Genomic DNA, 23,856 nt, shown 5'->3' with positions numbered 1-23,856 from the left:
CGACCACCACGACCACAACCACGACCACGACCACCACGACCTCGACGACCATGACCACCACGACTACAACCACGACCACGACGACCTCGACGACCACAATGACGACGACGACGACCACGACTACGACCACGACGACCACAACCACGACCAAGACCACGACCACGACGACAACGACCACGACCACGACCACGACGACAACCACAACGACGACGATGACGATGACAACGGCGACCACGACGACGACGACAATGACGACCACGACGACGACGACCACGACGACGACCACGACCACGGCGGCCACGACGACCACGACCACGACGCCTACCACCACCACCACGACGACCACGACCACGATGACCACCACCACGACGACCACGACCACGACCACGACGACCACGACCACAACGACCACGACGATGACGACGACGACCAACACCACGACCACGACCACGACGACGGCCACGACGACGACGACCACCACGATCATGAAAACGACGACGTCCACGACGACGACCACCACCACCACCACGACAACGACGACGACGACCACGACGACCACGACGACCAAGACGATGACGACCACGACCACGACCACGACGACGACCACCACCACGACCACGACCACGACAACCACGACCACGACGACCACGACGACCACGACGACCACGACGACCACGACCACGACCACGACCACGACGACGACCAAGACCATGACGACGACCACGACCACGACGACCACGACCACGACGACGACCACGACCACGACCACGACGACCACGACGACGACGACGACGATCACGACGACGACGACGACGACGACGACGACCATGATGACGACAACGACCACGACGACGACGACGACGACCACGACGACCACGACCACGACTACGACGATGACGACCACGACCTCGACCACGACCACGACGACCACGACCACGACCACGACCACGACCACCACGACCACGACCACCACGACCACGACCACCACGACCACAACCACCACGACCACGACGACCACGACCACGACCACGACGACCACGACGACCATGACGACCACGACGACCACGACCACGATGACCACGACGACCACGACGACAACCACCACGACCACGACAACGACCACGACGACGACAACGACCACGACCACGACCACGACGACCACGACCACGACGACCACGACCACGACCACGACAACGACGACCACGACGACCACGACCATGACCACCACAACAACGACCACGACCACGTCGACAATGACGACCACAACGAAGACGACCACGACGATGACGACGACCACAGCGAGAACGACCACGACGTCAACGACGACCACGACGACAACGACGACCACGACGACAACGACGACCACGACGACAACGACGACCACGATGACGACGACCACGACCATGACGACGACGACCACGACCATGATGACGACGACCACAACGACGACGACCACAACGACGACGATGACCACGGCGACAACGACGACGATGACCACGGCGAAAACGACCATGACGACGACGACCACGACGACCACGACCACGACGACCACGACCACGACGACCACGACGACCACGACGACCACGACGACCACGACCACGACCACGACGACCACGACGACCACGACCACGACCACGACCACGACCACGACCACGACGACCACGACCACGACCACGACCACGACCACGACGACCACGACCACGACCACGACCACAACGACCACGACGACCACGACCACGACCACAACCACCACCACAACGACCACGACCACGACGACCACGACCACGACCACGACCACGATGACCACGACTACGACAACCACGACTACGACAACCACGACCACAACGACCACGACCACGACCATGACGACGACCACGACCACGACGACCACGACGACCACGACGACCACGACCACGACGACCACCACGACGACCACGACCACGACCAAGACCACGACCACGACCACGACGCCCACGACCACGACGACGACGCCCACGACCATGACGACGACGACCACGAAGACAACGACCACGACGACGACCACAACGACGACGACCACGACGACGACGACGACCACGGCGACAACGACCACGACGACGACCACGACTACAACGACGACCACGACGACCTCGAGCACAACCACGACTACGACTATGACCACGACGACCACGACCACGACCACAACCAAGACCACGACCACGACCACGACGACCACGACCACGACCACGACCACGACGACCATGACGACCACGACCACGACGACCACGACCACGACCACGACCACGACGACCACGACCACAACGACAACGACCACGACGACCACGACCACGACCACGACGACCACGACCACGACAACCACGACCACGACCACCACGACCACGACGACCACGACCACGATGACCACGACCACGACGCCGACCACCACCAAGACGACGACCACGACCACGACGACCACCACCAAGACGACGACCACGACGACCACCACCAAGACGACGACCACGAGCACCACTACGACCACGACCACGACGACCACCACCAAGATGACGACCACGCCGACCACGACCACCAGGACCATGACGACCACGACCACGACCACGACCACGACCACGACCACGACGACCACGATGACCACGACCACGACGACCACGACCACGACGACCACGACCACGACGACCACGACCACGATGACCACGACCACAACGACCACGACCACGACGACCACGACCACGACGAGCACGACCATGACGACCACGACCACGATGACCACGACCACAACCACCACGACCACGACGACCACGACCACGACCACGACGACCACGACGACCACGACCACGACCACGACGACCACGACCACGACGACCACGACGACGACCACGACCACGACGACCACGACCACGACGACCACGACGACCACGACCACCACCACGACGACCACGACCACGACGACCACCACCACAACGACCACCACCACGACCACGACCACGACCACGACGACGACCACGACGACGACCACGACCACGACGACCACGACCACGACGACCACGACCACGACCACGACCACGACGACGACCACGACGACCACGACCACGACCACGACGACCATGACCACGACGACCACGACCACAACGACCACGACCACAACGACCACGACCACAACGACCACGACCACAACGACCACGACCACAACGACCACGACCACAACGACCACGACCACAACGACCACGACCACAACGACCACGACCACAACGACCACGACCACAACGACCACGACCACAACGACCACGACCACAACGACCACGACCACAACGACCACGACCACAACGACCACGACCACAACGACCACGACCACAACGACCACGACCACGACGACCACGACCACGACGACCACGACCACAACGACCACGACCACGACGACCACGACCACGACCACGACCACGACGACCACGACCACGACCACGACCACGACGACCACGACCACGACCACGACCACAACGACCACGACCACGACCACGACCACGACGACCACGACCACGACCACGACCACGACGACCACGACCACGACCACGACCACGACGACCACGACGACCACGACAACGACCACGACCACGACGATGACCACGACCACGACCACGACGATGACCACGACCACGACCACGACCACGACGACGACCATGACGACCACGACCACGACGACCACGACCACGACCACGACGACCACGACCACGACGACCACGACCACAACGACCACGACCACGACCACGACGACCACGACCACGACCATGACGACGACCACGACCACGACCACGACCACGACGACCACGACCACGACCACGACGACCACGACCACGACGACGACCACGACCACGACCACGACCACGATGACGACCACGACCACGACCACGACCACGACCACGACCACGACCACGACGATGACATCGACGACGACCACGACCACGACGACGATGACCACGACGACGACGACGACGACAACCACGACGACCATGACGACCACGACCACGACGACCACGACCACGACGACCACGACCACGACGACCACGACCACGACGACCACGACCACGACGACAACGGCGACCACGACCACGACCACGACCACGACGATGACGACCTCCATGACGACGACCACCACCATGACGACGACCACCACCACGACGACGACCACCACCACCACGACCACCACCACGACCACCACCACCACCACCACCACGACCACAACCAAGACGACGAGGACCACCACGAAGATGACTACGACCACGACGACGATGACCACCACGACGACGACGACGACCACGACCACGACGACCACGACCACGACCACGACCACGACAACGATGACCATGATGACGACGACGACGACCACGACCACGACGACCACGACGACCACGACCACGACGACCACGACCACGACGACCACGACCACGACGACCACGACCACGACCACGACCACGACGACAACGACGACCACGACCACGACCACGACGATGACGACCACCACGACGACGACCACGACCACGACGACCACCACCACCACGACGACGACCACCACCACCACCACGACCACCACCACCACCACGACCACCACCACCACCACGACCACCACCACCACCACGACCACCACCACCACGACGACCACGACCACGACGACGATGACCACGACGACCACGACCACGACGACGATGACCACGACGACCACGACGACGACCACGACCACGACGACCACGACCACAACGACCACGACCACAACGACCACGACCACGACGACCACGACCACGACCACGACGACCATGACCACGACCACGACCACGACGACCACGACCACAACCACGACCACGACGACCACGACCACGACCACGACCACGACGACCACGACCACAACCACGACCACGACGACCACGACCACGACCACGACCACGACGACCACGACCACAACCACGACCACGACGACCACGACCACAACCAAGACCACGATGACGACGACGACGACGACCATGACGACGATGACGACCACAACGACGACCACGACCACGACCACGATCACGACGACGACCATGGCGACCACGACCACGACGACTACGACCACGACCACGACGACCATGACCACGACGACCACGACCACGACGACCACGACCACGACCACGACCACGACCACGACCACGACCACGATGACCACGACCACGACCACGACCACGACGACCACGACCACGACGACGACGACGACCACGACGACGACCACGACCACGACCACGACCACGACCACGACCACGACGATGACCACGACGACGACCACGACCATGACGACGATGACCATGATGACGACGACGACGACGACAACCACGACGACCATGACGACCACGACCACGACGACAACCACGACCACGACCACGACGACCACGACCACGACCACGACCACGACGATGACGACCTCCATGACGACGACCACCACCATGACGACGACCACCACCACGACGACGACCACCACCACGACGACGACCACCACCACCACGACGACGACCACCACCACCACCACGACCACCACCACCACCACGACCACCACCACCACCACCACCACGACCACAACCAAGACGACGAGGACCACCACGAAGATGACTACGACCACGACGACGATGACCACCACGACGACGACGACGACCACGACCACGACGACCACGACCACGATGACAACGACGACCACGACCACGACCACGACAACGATGACCATGATGACGACGACGACGACCACGACCACGACGACCACGACCACGACGACAACGACGACCACGACCACGACCACGACGATGACGACCACCATGACGACGACCACCACCACGACGACGACCACCACCACCACCACGACCACCACCACCACCACGACCACCACCACCACCACGACCACCACCACCACCACGACCACCACCACCACCACGACCACCACCACCACCACGACCACCACCACCACCACCACCACCACCACCACCACCACCACCACCACCACCACGACCACCACCACCACCACCACCACCACCACCACCACGACCACCACCACCACCACGACCACCACCACCACCACGACCACCACCACCACGACCACCACCACCACGACCACCACCACCACGACCACCACCACCACGACCACCACCACCACGACCACCACCTCCACGACGACCACGACCAAAACGACGAGGACCACCACGAAGATGACTACGACCACGACGACGATGACCTTCACGACGACGACCACCACCACGACGATGACGACGACTACGATGACAACCACGACGACGACCACGACAACCACAATGACGACGACAACCACGACGACCACGACCACGACCACGACGACGACCACCACCACGACGACGACCACCACCAAGACCACGACCACGACGACGACGATGAAGACGACGACGACCCCGACCACGTCGACGACCACGACGACCGCGACCACGACAACGAATACGACAACGACCACAACCACAACCACAAAGACGGCCACGACCACGACGACGGCCACAACGACGACCACGACGACGACCACCACCACCACCACCACCACCACCACCATGACCAAGGCCACGACCCCGACCACGACGAGCACGACCACGACCACGACGACAACCACGACGACAACGACGAAGACGACGACGACCACAACGACGACCACGACGACGATGGCGACAACGACCACGACGATGACGACGACCACGACGACGACGACCACGACCACGACGATGACGACGACCACGACGACGACCACGACGACGACCACGACCACGACCACGACCACGACCACGACCACGACCACGACGACGACCACCACCACGACGCCGACCACCACCACAAAGACGATCACGACCACTACCACCACGACCACGACCACCACCACCACGACGACGACCACGACCACGACCACGACGACCACGACGACCACGACGACCACGACGACCACGACCACGATGACCACGACCACGATGACCACGACCACGACGACCACGACCACGACGACCACGACCACGACGACCACGACCACGACGACCACGAGTACGACCACGACCACGACGATGATGACGACGACGACCACGATCACGAAAACGACGACCTCCACGACGACGACCCCCACCACCACCACGACCACGACCACGACGACCACCATCACCACGACGACGACCACGACGACCACGACGACGACCACGACGACGACCAAGACGACGATGACCACGACGACGTCCATGACCTCGACGACGACCACGAAGACGACGACGACGACCACCACCACCACCACCATGATGACAATGACCACGACGACGACAACGACGACTACTACCACGACGATGACAACAACGACGACCACGACCACGACCACGACCACGACCACGACCACGACCACGACGACCACGACCACGACCACGACGACCACGACCACGACCACGACCACGACGACCACGACCACGACGACCACGACGACGACCACGACCACGACGACGACCACCACCACCACGACGACCACGACGACCACGACGACGACGACCACGACCACGATGACGACCACGACCACGACGACGACCACGACCACGACGACGACCACGACCACGACGACGACGACCACGACGACCACGACGACGACCACCACCACGACCACGACGACGACCACGACCACGACCACGGCCACGACCACGACGACCACGACCACGACCACGACGACGACCACGACCACGACCACGACGACGACCACGACCACGACCACGACGACCACGACCACGACGACCACGACCACGACGACCACGACCACGACCACGACGACCACGACCACGACGACGACCACCACCACGACGACGACCACCACCACGACGATGACCACCACCACCACGACGACCACCACCACCACGACGACCACGACCACGACGACGACGACCACGACCACGACGACCACGACGACGACGACCACCACGACGACGACCACGACCACGACGACCACGACCACGACCACGACGACCACGACCACGACGACCACGACCACGACCACGACCACGACCACGATGACCACGACGACAACCACGATGACCACGACCACGACGACCACGACGACCACGACCACGACGACCACGACCACGACGATGACGACCACGACCACGACCACGACCACGACCACGACCACGACCACGACGACAACGACCACGACCACGACCACGACCACGACGATCACGACCACGACCACGATGACGACCACGACCACGACCACGACCACGACAACGACAACGACGACAACCACGACCAGGACGAGCGACCACGACGACGAAAATGACCACGACCACGACCACGACCACCACCACTACGGCGACCACCACCACGACCACCACCACGACCACGATCACGACCACCACCACGACCACGATCACGACCACGACGATGACCAAGACCACGACGACCACAACCATGACCAAAACCACTACCACGACGACCACAACCACGACCACGACAACCACGACCACGACAACCACGACCACGACCACGACCACGACAACCACGACCACGACGACCACGACCACGACCACGACCACGACAACCAAGACCACGATTACCAAGAACACGACGACAACAACCATGACCAAAACCACGACCACAACCACGACGACGACCACGACCACAACCACGACCACGACCACAACCACGACCACGACAACCACGACCACGACAACCACGACAACCACAACCATGACCACGACCACGATGACCACGACTACGACCACGACCACAACCACGATGACGACCACAACCACGACCACGACCACGACACCACCACACGACGACCACAACCACAACGATGACGACCACGACCACAACGACCACGACCACGACGACCACGACAACCATGACAACGACCACGACAACGACGATGACCACGACAACGACGACGACCACGACCACGACCGACAACGACCACGACCACGACCACGACGATGACGACAACCACGACCACCACCACCACGACCACTCCCACGACCACGACCACGACGACCACGACCACGACCACCACGACCACGACGATGACGACGACCACGACGACGACCACGACCACAACCACGACCACGACGACGACGACCACGACCACGACCACGACCACGACGACGACCACCACGACCACGACCACCACGACGACCACGACCACGACCACCACGACAACGACCACGACCACAACGACGACCATGACGACGACCACGACGACCACGACCACGACCACGACCACGACCACGACCACGACGATGACCATGATGACGGCCACGACCACGACGACGACGATGAATACGACGACGACGAATACAACAACGACCATGACGACCACGACGACCACGACGACGACCACCACGACGACCACGACCACAACGACGATGACCACGCCGACAACGACAACGACGACGACCACAACCTCGACCACGACGACCACGACCACGACCACCACGACGACCACGACCACGACCACAACGACGACAACGACCACAACGACGACAATGACCACGACTACGACCAAGACAACGACCACGACGACGACTACGACGACGACCACGACCACGACCACGACGACCACGACCACGACCACAACGACGATGATGACAACGATGACGACGAAGACGACCACGACCACGACGACGACCACGACGACCACGACCATGACGACGACCACGATGACCAAGACCACGACCACGACCACGACCACGACGACCACGACCACGACCACCACCACGACCATGACCACGACCATGACCATGACTACCACGACCACGACCACCACCACGACGACGACAACGACGACCACGACGACGACGACGACCACGACCACGACGACGACCACGACGATGACGACCACGACCACGACAACGACAACGATGACGACCACGACCACGACAACGACAACGATGACGACCACGACCACGACCACGACGACGACCACCACCACAACGATGACCACCACCACAAAGCCGACCACAACGACGACCACGACCACGACCACGACAACCACGACGACGACCACGACCACAACGACCACGACGACGACCACGACCACGACAACGACCACGACGACGACCACGACCACGACGACCACGACCATAACCACCACCACGACGACCACGACCACGACCACGACCACAATGACGACCACGACCACGACACGACCACCAACCACGACGACCTACGACCACGACCACGACGACCAACGACCCGACCACGACCACGACGACCACCCGACGACAGACTACGACCACGACGAACGACGACCGATGATGACCACACGACCACGACCAACGACAACGGATGACGCGACCACGACCACCGACGACCACGACGACGACCACCACCACATGACCACGACCACCACCACGAACGAAGACCACCGACGACCACGACCACGACGACCACGACCACAACGACGACCACGACAACCACGACGACGATGACCACGCCGACAACGACAACGACCACGACCACGACCACGACGACCACGACCATGACCACGACTACGACGACCACGACCACGACCACAACGACCACGACCACGACCACAACGACGACGACAACGACCACAACCACGACGATGACCACGACTATGACCAAGAGAACGACCACGACAACGACTACGACCACGACCACGACCACGACGACCACGACCACGACGACGATTATGACAACGATGACGACGAAGACCACAACGACGAAGACGACCACGACCACCACCACGACCACGACGACGACCATGACGACGACCACGACGACGATGATGACAACCATGACGACCACGACCACGACGACCACGACCACGACCACGACCACGACCACCACGACGACGACCACGACCACGACCACCACGACCACGACCACCACCACGACCACCACCACGACCACCACCACGACGACCACCACCACCACCACCACCACGACGACGACGACGACGACCACGACCACCACGACCACGACCACGACGACGACGACCATGACCAAAACCACGACCACGACAACGATACGACCACGACCACGACGAACCACCACGACCACCACGACCACCGACCATGACCAACCACGACCACGACACGACCACGACCACGACACGACCACGACGACGCCAACGACGACGACACCACGACCACGACAACCGCCACGACAACGACCACGACCACGACCACGACGACCACGATCACGACGACCACAACCACGACCACGACCATGACGACCACGACCACGACGACCACGACCATGACGACCACGACCACGACGACAACGACCACGACCACCACCACCGAGACGTACGCGCGACCACGACCACGCCACGATGACAACGACGACGACCACTACCACGACCACGACGACGACCACTACCACGACCACGAAAACGACCACGACAACGATGACGACCACGAGCACGACCACGACAAAGACCACGACCACGACGACAACCACCACCACAACGACGACCACCACCACAACGACGACCACCAACGAGAACACCATGACGACCACGACACCGACCGACAGACGACCACCACCATGACCACCATCACCACAACCACAACGACGATGACCAACGACCACCACCACCACGATGACCACGACCACGACCGACCACGACAACGACCACCACACCACCACGACCACGACCCACGGCGACCACGCGATCACGACATGACGACCACGATCACGACCACGACGATGACCAAGACCACGACGACCACAACCACGACCACGACCACGACCACAACCACGACCACGACGACCACGACCACGACAACCACGACCACGACCACGACGACCACGACCAAGACCACGACGACAACGACCACGACCACGACCACGACGATGACCAAGACCACAACGACCACAACCATGACCAAAACCACGACCACAACCACGACGACGACCACGACCACGACCACGACCACGACCACGACCACGACCACGACAACCACGACCACGACAACCACGACCACGACAACCACGACAACCACAACCACGACAACCACAACCATGACCACGACCACGATGACCACGACCACAACCACGACCACGACACGACCACAACCACGGCACAACCACGACTACGACCACGACCACGACTACGACCACGACCACGACCACGACGACCACGACCACGATCACAACGACCACGATCACAACGACCACGATCACAACGACAACCACGACCACAACAACCACGACCACGACAACCACGACCACGACAACCACGACCACAACGACCACGACCACACGACCACCACGACCAAGACCACGACCACACCACTGAACCACGACCACGCACGACCAAACGACAACCACGACCACCACGACAACGACTACCACGACCACAACCACCACGACCACGACCACAACAACAATGACGACCACGACGACGACGACGACCACGACGACCACGACCACTACCACGACCTGAATACCGACAACGACCACGACCATGACCACGGCGACGATGACCACGATGGCCACGACGACCACGACGGGCCACGACCGCGACCATGACCACCACGACCACGATGACCACGACGACCCACGGCGGCGACCACGACTACACGACAAGACCACGACCACCGACCACGACCACTGACCACGCCACCAAGACCACGACGACGACCACACCCATGACCACGACCACGACCACGACGATGACCACGACTACGACCACGACCATGACCACGACAACGACGACCACGACCACGACGACCACGACCACGACTCGACCACGACAACGACCACCACCGACGACGGACGCACGACCACGATCATGACGGCCACGACCACGACGACGATGATGGCACCACGACGACGATGACGACCACAACGACAACGACCACATCACGACGACGCACGAATGACCACGACCATAAGACGACCACGACGACCACGACCACGACCACGACCACGACGACCACGACAGCTAATGACGACAACCACCTAACGACCATGACCACGACCAACGACCATGACTACCACGTCCGACAACCACGACTACCGACCACGACCACGAAACGACCACGGCGGCACGACCACGACGACCACGCACGACGACCACCGACCACTACCGACCACCACCACGACAACGACGACGACGATCGATCCGCGACGACCCCACGACCCGCGACCATGACGACCACCACCACGGCGACGACCACCACCACGATCACGCACGACCATAGACGACCACGACCACCACCCACGAACCAAGACGACGACAACGACCACGATGACCACGACACGACTACGACCCACCACGATGACGACCACGACCACCACCACGACAACGACGACCACGACGACGACCACCACCACGAAGACAACGACCACCACAACGACGACAACGACCACCACAACGACGACAACGACCACCACAACGACGACGACCACGACCACGACGACGACCACGACCACAACCACGACGACCACGACCACGACCACGACGACGATTATGACAACGATGACGACGAAGACCACAACGACGAAGACGACCACCACCACCACCACGACCACGACGACGACCACGACGACGACCACAACGACCACGATGACCACGACCACGACCACCACCACGACCACCACCACGACCATAACCACGACTACCACGACCACGACCACCACCACGACGACGACAACGACGACGACCACGACCACGACAACTACGACCACCACGACCACGACCACGACAACGCAACGGACGACGACAAACCACCACGACCACGACAACGACCACGACCACGACGACAACCACCACCACAACGACGACCACCACCACAACGACGACCACCACCACAACGACCACGACCACGACCACGAACCACGACCACGACCACGACCACGACCACCAAAACGACCACGACGACGGCAACGACCTCGACGACAACCACGACCACGACGACCGCCACGACCACGACCACGACCACGACGACCACGATCACGACGACCACAACCACGACCACGACGACCACGACCACCAAGACCACGACCACGACCACCACCACGACCGAGACGACCACCACCACCACGACCACGACCACGACCACCACACCACGACCACGACGACGACCACCACCACGACCACGACGACGACCACCACCACGACCACGACGATGACGACGACTACGACCACGACGACGACCACGACCACCACCACGATGATGACGACCACCACCACCACGACGATGACGACCACCACCACCACGACGACCACCACCACCACCACGACCACCACCACCACCACGACCACCACCACCACCACCACCACGACGACCACCACCACCACCACCACCACCACCACCACCACCACCACCACCACCACCACCACCACGACCACCACGACCACGACCACGACCACGACCACGATGACGAACACGGCCATGACCAAGACCATGGCCACGACCACGACCACGGCCACGACCACGGCCACGACCACGACCACGACCACGACCACCACCACCACCACCACCACCACCACGACCATGACCACGACCACGACGACGACCACGATGACGAACGGCGACCACCATGACCACACGACCACGACCACGACTACGACGACCACGACAATGACCACGACGACGACGACCACGATGTACGACCAACCACGACCACGCAATGCACCACGACCACCACCATACCACGACGACGACCACCACCACCACGACGATGACAACGACGACGACTACCACCACCACGACGATGACCACGACCACGACCACGGCCACGACGACCACGACGACGGACCAATTACCAATGACGACATTTACGACCACGACCACGACGACCACGACGATCGACCACGGCCACGACCACGACGACGACGACGACGACGAACATGGCCACGACCAAGACCACGGCCACGACCATGACCACGGCCACGACCAAGACGACGACTACGACGACGAACACGACCACGACCATGACCACGACCACGACCAAGACCACGACCACGACGGCCACGACCGACCACGACGACGACCACCACCACCACGATGATGACGACCACCACCACCACGACGACCACCACCACGATGACCACCACCACGATAACGACCACCACCACCACCACGACTACGACCACCACCACGACCACGGCGACGACCACGACGATGAAGACCACGACCACGACGACCACGACCACTGACCACCACACGACCGAACACCACGACCACGACGACCACGGCCACCACACGACCACGACCAACGACCACGACCATACTACGGCCACGAAGACCCACCGACCACCATGACCACGACCACGACCACCGACCAACCACGACGACGACCACGATGACCACGACCACGCACGACCACGACCACGACCACGACCACGATGGCGAACACGGCGACCACGACCACGACCACGACGACCACGACCACGACGGCCACGACCACCACACCGACCACCCACCCGACGACATGGCCACTGACCACGGCGACACCACGACGACCACGGCCACCACGGCGATGACCACCACGACAACGACGACCATGACCACGACCACCACCAATGACCATGACCACGACCACCATACGACCACCACCACGACCACGACCACGACCACGACCAGGAAGACCACGACCACGACCACGAACCTGACGACACGACCACGACCCGACCACGACGACCACCGACCACGACGACCACCACGGCACGACGAACACACGACCACACCACGACCACGACTGACCAACGACCACGACCACGGCGATGATGACGACACGACCACGACCACGACCACGACAACCACGACCACGGTAGCGACGAACCACGACACCACCACGACGACGACGACCACGACCACCACCACGACTACGACCACCGACCACCACGACCACGGCACCACCACGAATACACCACCAACGACCACACCACCACGGCGACCACCACGACCACGACCACCCCGACCACGACGACCACAACGACCACCACGACGACCACCACGACCACCACGATGACCACGACGACGACCACGACGACCACGACGACCACGACCACGACGATGACCACCAAGACCACGACCACGACCACGATGATGACCACCACGACGACGACGACCACGACGACGACGACCACCACCACCACGACCACCACCACCACCACCACCACCACCACCACCACCACCAAGACCACCACGACCACCACCACCACGACCACGATGACCACCACGACCACCACGACGACCACCACCACACCACCACCACCACCACGACGACCACGACCATGACCACGACCACGACCACGACCACGACCACGACCACGACGACGTCCACGACCACGACGACGATGACGACAACGACCACGACCACGACCACGAAGACCACGACCACGACCACGACCACGATGACGACGACCACGACCACGCACGACCGACCACGACCACGACGAGCGACCTATACCACTACCACGACCACGACCACGACCACGACCACCACGACCACCACGACTACCAGGACGACCACGACCACGACCACGACGACCACGACCACGACCACGACGACATCACGACGACTGCCACACGACGACAACCGACGACGACGACCACGACCACAATGACGGCCAAGACAACGAGGACGACGAACACGACGATGACGACCACAACCACGACCACGACGATGACGACGCACAACGGCGACCACCACGACCACGACCACCACCGACCACGACCAACCACGACCACCACCGACGACCACCACCACCACCACCACCACAACCACCACGACCACCACCACCGACCACCACACCACCACGGACCGACCACCACCACCATACACCACCACCACACGATGACCACGACCACTACCACCATCACCACCACCACGACCACCACCACCACCACGACCACGCACACCCACACACGACTACGACCACGACGACAACCACGGCCACGACCACCATGACGACGACCACGACCATGACCACAACCACGACGACCACGACGACGGGACCACGACGACCACGACCACGACCACGACCACGACCACGACCACCACCGACGGCGATGATGACCACGACCAGACGACCACGACCATGACGACGACCACTACCGACCACGACGGCACGTGACGACCACGACAACCGAATGACCACTAACGCACGACCATGACCACGACCAGACGACATGACCAAGACGACGACAATGACCACAACGACCCACGGCGACGACCACGACCACAACGACCACGACCAACACGACCACGATACGCATGACCACGACCAAGGACCACGACCACGACCACGACCGACCATGGCCACGACGACCAAGACCACGACCACGACGACCACGACCACGACGACCACGACCAAGACTACGACGACCACGACCACGACAACCACGACCACGACCACCACGACCACGACCACGACGACGACCACGACCACGACCACGACCACCACGACCACGACGACGACCACGACCACGACGACCGCCACGACCACGACGACGACCACGACCACGACCACGACGACGACGACCACGACGACCACCACCACGACCACGACGACGACCAAGACCACGACCACGGCCAAGACCACGACGACCACGACCACAACCACGACGACGACCATGACCACGACCACGACGACCATGACCACGACGGCCACGACGAAAACGACCACGACGACGACCACCACCACGACGACGACCACCACCACGACGATGACCACCACCATGACGACGACCACCACGACGACGACCACCACCATGACGACGACCACGACCACGACCACGACGACCACAATGACGTTGACCACGACCACGACGACGACCACGACGACGACGACGACCACGACCACGACGACAACCACAATGACCACGACAATGACGACGACCACGACGACCACGACCACGACCACGACCACGACCACGACCACGACGACCACGACCACGACGACCACGACCACGACGACGACCACGACCACGACCACGACCACGACCACGATGACGACCACGACCACGACGACCACGACCACGACGACGATGACGACGACGACCACGACCACGACAATGACCACGACGACGACGACGACCATGACGACGACGACGACGTCGACAACCACTACGACCACGACGACCACAACGACGACGACCACGACGACCATGACGACGACCACCACCACGACGATGACGACCACCACGACGACGACCACCACCACCACGACGACCACCACCACCACGACGACCACCACCACGACGACGACCACCACCATCACGAAGACAACTACGACCACAACGACCACGACGACGATGACCACGACGACTACGACGACGACTACGACACTGATGACGACCACAATGACGACCACGAGGACGACCACGACGACCACAACGACGACAACGACCACGCCGACAACAACGACCACGACGACCACAACGACCACGACGACCACTACGACCACGACGACCACTACGACCACGACGACCACGACCACGACCACGACGACGACCACCACCACCACGACGACCACCACCACGACCACGACCACGACGATGACCACGACCACGACGACGAAGACAACGACGACCATGACCACGACGATGACCACGACGACGACCACGACGACGACGACCACGACCACGACGATGACGACGACGACGACCACGACCACGACGATGACGACGACGACGACCACGACCACGACCACGACCACGACCACGACCACAACCACGACCACAAAGACGGCCACGACCACGACAACGGCCACTACCACGACGACGGCCACAACGACGACGATGGCCACGACAACAACGACGACAACGACGACCACCACCACCACCACGACCACGACCACCTCGACCGCAATGACCATGACGACGACGACCACGACGACCACGACCACGACCACGACCACGACGACCACGACCACGACGACCACGACCACGACCACGACCACGACGACCACAACCACGACCACGACCACGACGACCACGACCACCACGACCACGACGACGACCACGACCACGACCACGACCACGACGACCCTGACCACGACGACCACGATGACAACGACCACGACCACGACCATGACGACGACCACGACCACGACGACCACGACGACGACCACGACGACCACGACCACGACGACCACGACCACGACGACCACGACCACGACGACCACGACCACGACCACGACGACCACGACCATGACGACCACGACCACGACGACCACGACCACGACGACCACGACCACGACGACCACGACCACGACGACCACGACCACGACGACCACGACCACGACCACGACCATGACCACGACCACGACGACGACCACGACCATGACCACGACCACGACCACGACCACTAAGACAACGACGACCACGACGACGACGACGACGACGACCATGACCACGACGACGACGACCACGATGACGGCCACGACCACGACGACGACCACGACGACCACGACGACCACGACGACCACGACCACCACGACGACCACGACGACCACGACGACGACCACGACCATGACCACGACCACGACGACGCACGACGACCACGACCACGACGACCACCACGACGACCACCACGACGACCACGACCACGACGACCACCACCACGACGACCACCACCACGACCACGACCACCACCACGACGACCACGACCACGACGACGACCACGACGACGACCACGACCACGACGACGACGACCACGACCACGACGACCACGACGACGACGACGACCACGACGACGACAACGACAATGACCACGACCACAACGACGACAACGACAATGACCACGACCACGACGACCACCACGACGACCACGACCACGACGACCACCACCACCACGACGACCACCACCACGACGACCACCACCACGACGACCACGACCACGACGACGACCACCACCACGACCACCACCACGACGACCACCACCACGACGACCACAACCATGATGATGACAACGACCATGACGACGACGACGACGACGACGACCACGACGACGACCACGACGACGACGACCTCGACCACAACCAAGACCACGGCAACGACCACGACGACGACCACAACCACGACGACGAAGATGACGACGACCACGACCACGACCATGACGACCACGACCACGACGACAATGACCACAACCACGACGACCACGACCACGACGACCACGACCACGACGACCACGACCACGACGACCACGACCACGACGACCACGACCACGACGACCACGACCACAACGACCACGACCACAACGACCACGACCACAACGACCACGACCACAACGACCACGACCACAACGACCACGACCACAACGACCACGACCACGACCACGACGACCACGACCACGACCACGACCACGACCACGACCACGACCACGACCACGACGACAACCACGACCACGACGACGACCACGACCACGACGACGACCACGACCACGACGACGACCACGACCACGACGATGACCACGACAACGACGACGACCACGACGACGATGACCATGACGACGACGACAACCACGACGACGACAACCACGACGACCACGACGACCACGACCACGACGACCATGACGACGACCACGACCACGACGATGACGACCACCATGACGACGACCACCACCACGACGACGACCACCACCACGATGACGACCACCACCACCACGACTACGACCACAACGACCACGACCACAACGACCACGACCACGACGACGACGACCACGACACTGATGACGACCACAACGACGACCACGATGACCACAACGACGACGACGACCACGACGACCACGACGACCATGACCACGACCACGACGACCACCACCACCACGACCACGACCACCACCACGACCACGACCACGACCACGACCACGACGACGACGACCACGACCACGACGATGACAACGACGACGACCACGACGGCGACGACGACAACGACCACGACCACGACGATGACGACGACGACGACCACGACCATGACCACGACCACGACGACGACCACGACCACGACCACTACTACAAAGACGGGCACGACCTCGATGACGGCCACGACCATGACGACGACCACGATGACGACGACGTCCACGACGACAACGACGACAACCACGACGACCACCACCACGACGACCACCACCACGACGACCACCACCACGACGACCACCACCACGACCACCACCACGACGACCACCACCACGACCACCACCACCACGACCACGACCACCACCACCACGACTACAATGACCACGACGACGACGACCACGACCACGACTACGACCACGACGACCATGACCACGACGCCCACGACCACAAAAACTACGACCACGATGACCATGACCACAACCACGACCACGACCACGACTACCACGACGACAACGATGACGACGACCACCACCACTACGACGACCACGACCACGACGACCACGACGACAACGACGACCACGACGACCACGACCACCACGACGACCACGACCACGACCACGACCACGACGACAACGACCACGACCACGACCATGACGACGACCACGACCACGACGACCACGACCACGACCACGACGACAACCACGACCACGACCACGACGACCACGACCACCACGACGACGACGACCACCACCACGAAGACGACCACGACCACGACGACGACCACGACCACGACGATGACGACGACCACGACGACGATGACGACGACCACGACGACGATGACGACGACCACGACGACGATGACGACGACCACGACGATGACGACAACGACGACCACCACGACGACGACGACCACCACGACGACGACGACGACGACCACGACCACGACCACGACCACGACGACGAAGATGACGACGACCACGACGACGAAGACGACGACGACCACGACCACGACCACGACCACGACCACGACCACGACGACGACCACCACCACGACGACCACCACGACGACGACCACGACCACGACGACCACCACCACCACGACGACCACCACCACCACGACGACCACCACCACCACGACGACCACCACCACCACCACCACGACGACCACCACCACCACGACCACCACCACCACGACCACCACCACCACGACCACCACCACCACGACCACCACCACCACGACCACCACCACGACCACCACCACGACCACCACCACCACGACCACCACCACCACCACCACCACCACGACCACCACCACCACCACCACCACCACCACGACCACCACCACCATGACCACCATCACCACGACCACCACCACCACGACCACCACCACCACGACCACCACCACCACGACCACCACCATGATGACGACCACGACCACGACCACGACGACGGTGACGACCACGACCACGACCACGACCACGACGACCACGACGACGACGACCACGACCACGACCACGACGACGATTACGACCACGACCACGACCACTACCACGACGACGACGACCACGACCACGACGACAGCCACGACCACGACGACGACCACGACCACGACCACGACCACGACGACGACCACGACGACGACCACGACCACGACCACGACCACGACGATGACCTTGACCTCGACCACGACGACCACGACCACGACGGCCACGACGACCACGACCACGACGGCCGCCACGACCACGACGACGACCACGACGACGACCACGACCACGACGACGACCACGACCACGACGACGACCACGACCACGACGATGACCTTGACCTCGACCACGACGACCACGACCACGACGGCCACGACGACCACGACCACGACGACAACCACCACCATGATGATGACCACCACCACCACGACGACCACGACGACCACGATCACCACCACGACGACGACGACCACGACGACGACCACGACGACGACGATGACCACGACCACGACGACGACCACGACCACGACGACAGCCACGACCACGATGACGGCCACGACCACGACGACGGCCACGACCACAACGACGACGACGATGACGACCACGACAACCACCACGACGACAACGACCACGACGACCACAATGACATCGACCACGACCACGACGACGACCACTACGACGACTACGACCACGACCACGATGACCACGACGACAACCACGACGACCACGACAACGACGAAGACCATGACGACCACGACCACGACGACGACGACGACGACGACGACCACGACCACGACGACCACGACCACGACGATGACGACCACGACCACGACCACGACGACGACCACGACGATGACCACGACGACCACGACCACGACCAAGACCACGACCACGACCACGACCACGACCACGACCACGACCAAGACCACGACCACGACGACGACCACGACCACGACGACCACGACGACCATGACGACGACCACAACGACGACGACGACAACGACCACGATGACGACGACCACGACGACCACGACCACGACCACGACAACGACCACGACCATGACCACGACCACGACGACGACGGCGACTACCACCACCACCACAACCACTACCACAACCACGACCATGACCACGACCACGACGACGACAACGACCACGACCACGACGACGACAACGACCACGACCACGACGACTACCACCACGACCACGACCACGACCACGACCACCACCACGACCACGACGACGACGATGAAGACGATCACGACGATGACGACGACCACAACGAGGACGACAACTACAACCACGACCACGACCACGACGACGACCACGGCTATGACCACGACGACGACCACGACCACGACCACTACGACGACGACCACCACCACCACGACGACCACCACCACCACCACGACGACCACCACCACCACCACGACGACCACCACCACCACCACCACCAGAACGACCACGACGACCACGACGACGACGACGACGACGACGATCACGACTACGACGATGACGATGACGACGACCACCACCACCACGACCACGACCACG

At 62.9% G+C, this 23,856-nt stretch overlaps 2 protein-coding genes across 2 annotated transcripts; both read left to right on the top strand.

Moving 5' to 3' along the window:
- Nucleotides 1-1,651: 1,651 nt before the first annotated feature.
- LOC145396306 (uncharacterized) lies at nucleotides 1,652-15,322 on the top strand (the record flags this gene model as incomplete). The annotated part of the gene is made up of 16 exons (XM_080269707.1): nucleotides 1,652-1,846; nucleotides 2,210-2,383; nucleotides 2,771-2,929; nucleotides 3,710-3,769; nucleotides 4,100-4,223; nucleotides 4,491-4,651; nucleotides 5,147-5,241; nucleotides 5,443-5,635; nucleotides 6,509-6,609; nucleotides 7,315-7,789; nucleotides 8,295-8,552; nucleotides 11,539-11,674; nucleotides 11,722-12,058; nucleotides 13,904-14,055; nucleotides 14,169-14,450; nucleotides 15,261-15,322. Coding segments are annotated over 16 exons (2,964 nt in total), but the record flags the coding sequence as incomplete, so codon positions are not given.
- Nucleotides 15,319-22,928, top strand: LOC145396304 (uncharacterized; the record flags this gene model as incomplete). Its single annotated transcript, XM_080269706.1, has 5 exons — nucleotides 15,319-15,492; nucleotides 15,604-15,786; nucleotides 20,100-20,267; nucleotides 21,822-22,292; nucleotides 22,656-22,928. Coding segments are annotated over exons 1-5 (1,269 nt in total), but the record flags the coding sequence as incomplete, so codon positions are not given.
- Between the last annotated feature and the right edge of the window lie 928 nt (nucleotides 22,929-23,856).

Source organism: Coenobita brevimanus, chromosome 36 (genome assembly GCF_032717465.1).
Source record: "Coenobita brevimanus isolate Jiangsu-jjx chromosome 36, ASM3271746v2, whole genome shotgun sequence".
Lineage (NCBI taxonomy): Eukaryota > Metazoa > Arthropoda > Malacostraca > Decapoda > Coenobitidae > Coenobita > Coenobita brevimanus.
Note: the sequence above shows the minus strand (reverse complement) of the source record. Positions and strands in the feature narration are given on the sequence as shown.